Below are 4,780 nucleotides of genomic sequence, written 5' to 3' on the forward strand. Positions count from 1 at the left end.
CAGGTGGTAGTCAGGGGCCGCCGGGGGTCCCGGTGCCGTTCTCGGCGAGATGCGAGTCTCCGCGAAAGCTGGTGGATCGCGGCGCGGACTCAGTGCTGATGCCAGTCGGGCTGCGGCTTCTGCTGCTGGCGCGATTGCAGTGCCATCCTGCTCCCGGGGTTGTACCGGCGCCCTTGCAGGTCGGAGTCCCGAAGCCGCTGCGGTGCAGTTCAGGGTGCCGGTCGGGATCCTGGTGCCGGTTGGGATTCTGGTGCCAGTTGGGATCCTGGTGCCGGTGCTGGTGCCCGCCCCGCCGGTCAGGTGACGGCGGCTGGAATTTGACACCGGCAGCGGCGGGAGCGGGATGGAGCCGCTGCTGCTCCGCACTGCTTGCCTGCCTGCCGCCGCCGGCACCGCACTCCGAGGCGCACCGGGACCCGGACCTGCACCCCGAGTCGCAGCGGGAACATCACCGGGAACGACACCGGGCGCAGCGGCTGGAGCTGGTGCCGGTGGGGCAGTGCCGGCCCCCGCCCGTGCCCCGCCCCGGCGCGGCGGCGGCGGGCGGCGGGGGGCGGCGGGGAGCGGAGGAGATGCGGGGCGGCGGCGGCTCGGGGGATGGTCCCCGCCGCAGGCACGGTGAGTGCGGGCTGGGGCGGCGGGCGGCAGCGTCCGCCCCAGCCTGCCGGCGGCGCCAGGCCTCAGCGGTGGCTCGTACCGGGGGCTGCGGGTGCGACGGTGTGGGGGAGCCCGCTTCGTCGCCCGCCCTCATGGCAATACACGCGGAGCTACGAGGAGGCTCCGGCCGTCCCCGGGCACGTCCGTACTGGGTGGCTCCCGGGGTGCTAAGCCCGGCCCGGCGACGGGAAGCGCTCGGGACTGCGGCTGGGCCGTGGCCGGACTAGGAAAGGCGGGACCCCGCTGCGGCTGCCTGGGGGGCACGAGTACGGTGTCACCCGCCTCTTCCCTGGGGTCCCGCCCCGGCCGTCGGGAGCGTCGGGCACGCCGGGCAGGTCCGTGCCCCTGCTGCTCGGGTGGTGGGCGCGAGAGAGCTCCGGGGAGAGGATGTCCGGGCAGGTTCTGCTCCGTGCTCCCCGGCTTTGCTTTCCCCGGGCTGGGGCCGAGGTTGGTGTCGTCCTTGTGCCCCATGTGTCCTTCTCCGGCGTCCCACGGCTTTGCGGGGCGAGTGCCAGCTCCGCTTCACACGTGGGGTTTATTTCTGACTCCCCTCGTCACTCTTCCTGCTATGGGGGTAGCGCGGTGGGATGCTGGGCAGGTGCCCGTGGGGGTCTGTAGGCATCCTCCAGCGGTGCTAGGACCTTTCCTAAAGTGGCTACTCCATGAACTGAGTCACTCACCCCGCGGCTAGGGCATCGTTAGCCTCGCGTGGATGGTCTTCGCGAGAGGCTCCCACCTGTCCTGGGCCTGGTGCAGCTCTTGGGGCACGCACTGCCCAGCGCTCTGTGCGTAGCGCCGGCAGGGGGGACTCTACAAAGGGGCGTGAGGTGACTCGCATCGGGACTTCCCCAGAGCGCTACTTACTGCTCAGCCCCCGAGCAGAGGACACATGTAGCGAGGGCGAGGGCAGGTCCTCGCATGGGTGGACCTGATCCTGACTCCGGGAAGGACTCCTGTGCCAGCTGGGCTCTTGCAGCCGTGATAGGGGGAAACCCCAGCCATATACCCCGCCAAGCTATGCTGAAGCAGGGGGGCTGCGCTGGGGGTGCATCCCCGTGAAGTGCCCAGGAGCTTGGCTCACCCCTTCCCGAGATGGGGGAAAGCAGAGACGGGGCTCCGTGTCGGCGGAAACGCTGGCGGGACACGTCCATAGCCCCGGGTCCGAGGCTCGCGGGAGCGAAGGGAGGCTGCCCTCGCCCGGCGTCCCGCCGGCAACACGCCCGCCGCAGAACCCGGGGCCGTGCTGCCGCCGGATGGGAGAAGGCGGAATTGCACCGGCTGTTCATCGTGTCCTGTCTCATCTTGTCCGGCCCCGTCCCGCCAGGATGCTGTGGCCGAGGGGCCGCAGAGGGGCAATCGGCCACTGAAGTGGGGATCGGGCGGGAGTTAAGGGAGCCGTTCCCTCCAGCGGGGCACGGGAACCTTCGCTTGGCCCCTCCGGGGGTGCTGGCCTGGGAAAACCATGACCTGGCGTCAGCGGCTGGCGCGGGACCAAGGGCCGCCACGGGAGCGACGTGCTGCGTGGGCCGTGCTTGGCCAGGCTGCGGCGGCTGGCGGGGCCGGGGGCCCAGTGCCAGCCCTGCCTGCACCGGGGACGCATCCTGCCTGATGCGCGGCCCCCGGAGGAGGCGGCGGCATCAGGTGCGGCAATCGGGACCTGGGGACCATCCCCTGAGATACTGAGGGAGCCTGATTTGTCTCTGTCCTAGCAGTGCTCAGGCGTGTCCATTTTTTGTCCAGGAGTACTCTCCTCGGCATGTCCTGTCCCAGTTTTGCTGTGGAAGCACCTAGGACACGCTGAGGCAAAGGCATGGAGAGAATGGGGGAACCTACTGCTGCAGGATGCCACTGAGCTCCAAGGGGACAAGCCCATCCTGAGAGACAGGAGATGCAGCAGATGGGTCAAGAAGGGGACCCACCTCTGAATAACCTTGGTCTCGGGCACCGGGGCCTCCCTGCACCCAGAGGGAGCTGGGGATGGAGGTGGCAGACTGGAAGATGCGGGTACAGGAGACATTGCTCCCCTGAGCCCCTGCTCACTGCTCCACAACAGTGGACACTGGACTGTGGTACTGGAATGAATGACATCAGAGTGACATCAGTGTGCCCTGCCACGTCCCCATGGGACTTGTCTGTCCATCCTGCCCTTCACAGCCCCACTCACCTGAGCTGCTCTGGGGGCTCCATGTACCAGCTCAGCACAGGCAGTGGGCAGAGAAGCTAGCGCAGGGCCCAGGGGTGGCTGGACCCAAGAACTCTGTGCTAATGGATTTGAAGTTTCCAAGGTCAGGCTCCCTCTGCAAGCAAGAAAAACATTCCCAGGGAAGGGCCATGGGAAAGGCCCCCCCACTGTGGCGCTCCCAGTCCCAGCTGTTGCCTCATGGGCCAGCCTGGCATCTTGGGCCACTTATGTGAGGAGGTGTCTGTATTCCTCTGAGGAGAGGTGGAGCTACCAAATCACTTGAAAGGAGTGTGTGGGGAGGTGAGGGTGTCTGGCTGTGCAGGAAGGGGCTGTGGGGGTCATGCATGGTGTGCAGGAGGAGTTGTGGGGAGCTAGGCGATGAAGGAGTGAATGGCATGCTTGGCAGGGACAGGGGAGAGGCAGTGCCAGCTCCCATCTGGCCACCTCAATGCCCACCATCCCATTCTGCGTGGGTGCTGACTACCACTTCTGCATTTGCAGCCAGCATGGAGCAGCGAGCGTGGCCATCAGAGCCGAGACCTGCAGGACCCACCACATACCTGCAGCCCAAGGTGAGCCCAGGCCTGGCTGGCCAGGCTGGGACCTGGCTGGGACCACGTATCTCTGTCCCCATCCCCAGCTCATGGAGCTTTGTCCCTCATGCATGTCCTGGTTGAGGCTCACCTCACTGTGCTGTGTTTTTTTGCAGGAAGGGACTCTGTGGGGGTTCCTCACCATCCTCTCGCTGCTGGCTGGGCTGGCTGCAGGCACCCCACGAATGCCACACTGCAGTGAGACACTGGATGCAGCCCCAACATCGCAGAGTACTGCTGTGGAGGGTGGCACAGAGGTACCTCTTCCCACTGCCTGGAGCCAGCTGTATGGTAGGTGTTGGGGCAGGAGTGCCTGCATGAGCATAGTAGCTCCAAGTGTGGGGCATGGGTAGGTTGGGAGCCACTCGGGGAACCCCAGCCTGTGTGGGGATGCTGCGTATCAGGGCTGAGCTGGGGGAGCTGAACACATGGGACCTCATGCTTCACACTGAGGATGTTGGCAGAGTTCTGGGGATGAGAAGATGCTTGACCAGGTTCCTACCTACCCCCCGCCAGGTGCCTAGCCAGTGCCATGGTAGGTGATCAGGTGTGGGTGGGTCTGTAGGTCATTGCAGGGGACAGGCAGACTTGGCAGGCCACAGGAGGGCAGTGGGTGTGGGCTGGGATGTGACATTGCTGTCCCTTTTTGTGTGCAGGGGACAACATGACAACAGGTGGCCCGGGTGCTGTTGAGCTGGCTGAGAACGTACTGCTACGTGCTGAGCGCTCATCACCAGGTACTGGCAAAGCCAAGAAGGGGACACGGAAACCCTCACGAGGGGCCCGTGGGCGCAACTGCCACATCCGCAACCTGATGGTGAAGGTGCGTGACCTAGGCCTGGGCTTCAACTCGGACGAGATCGTGCTTTTCAAGTACTGCAGTGGATCCTGCCACCGGACACGCAGCAACTATGACTTGACGTTGGGCAGCCTGCTGCGGCAGCAGCTCATCACCCCAGGTCCACAGGAGAGGGTCCTCAGCCACCCCTGCTGCCGGCCCACCCGCTATGAGGCCGTCTCCTTCATGGATGTGCAGAACACATGGCAGACAGTGGAGAAGCTTTCGGCAGCTGAATGCAGCTGCATTGGCTGAGGAGGGGGCTGCTGGCTTGGACCTGGCTCAATACATGCTGTCAGACCCCGGCTTGCCACACACAGTGGCACTGGCACTTAGAGGAAGGGTCTGGCAGAGGCCAGTGCCCCTAGTTTTACATGGCCATGATGGGTGGAGGAGAGATGGAGCCATGACAGCTGGTGGGTGGCTGAACCTCCTACCACTCAGTGCCAAGCAGCTAATGTTGCCAGCTATGCAGGGTCCAGCCTTGGTGCACCCCAGCTTGGTCTTGGG

The 4,780-nt window shown here is 65.4% G+C and overlaps 1 protein-coding gene across 1 annotated transcript; it reads left to right on the forward strand.

The window, feature by feature from the left end:
• The first annotated feature begins 572 nt into the window (after positions 1 to 572).
• On the forward strand, positions 573 to 4,525 carry ARTN (artemin). The gene is made up of 4 exons (XM_054384216.1): positions 573 to 618; positions 3,341 to 3,411; positions 3,549 to 3,723; positions 4,089 to 4,525. The coding sequence occupies exons 1-4, from the start codon at positions 573 to 575 to the stop codon at positions 4,523 to 4,525; spliced, it is 729 nt and encodes a 242-aa protein (XP_054240191.1).
• The last annotated feature ends 255 nt before the right edge of the window (positions 4,526 to 4,780 follow it).

The sequence above is a fragment of the Indicator indicator genome, chromosome 10, assembly GCF_027791375.1.
Source record: "Indicator indicator isolate 239-I01 chromosome 10, UM_Iind_1.1, whole genome shotgun sequence".
Taxonomy (NCBI): Eukaryota; Metazoa; Chordata; class Aves; order Piciformes; family Indicatoridae; genus Indicator; species Indicator indicator.

Excerpts from the sequence above, each read along its gene's own strand:
- ARTN (XM_054384216.1), top strand. The coding sequence starts at position 573 with ATGCGGGGCGGCGGCGGCTCGGGGGATGGTCCCCGCCGCAGGCACG. Across the intron at positions 619-3,340 it reads TGGTCCCCGCCGCAGGCACG|CCAGCATGGAGCAGCGAGCG; the intron begins GTGAGTGCGGGC and ends CTGCATTTGCAG. Across the intron at positions 3,724-4,088 it reads TGCCTGGAGCCAGCTGTATG|GGGACAACATGACAACAGGT; the intron begins GTAGGTGTTGGG and ends TTTTGTGTGCAG.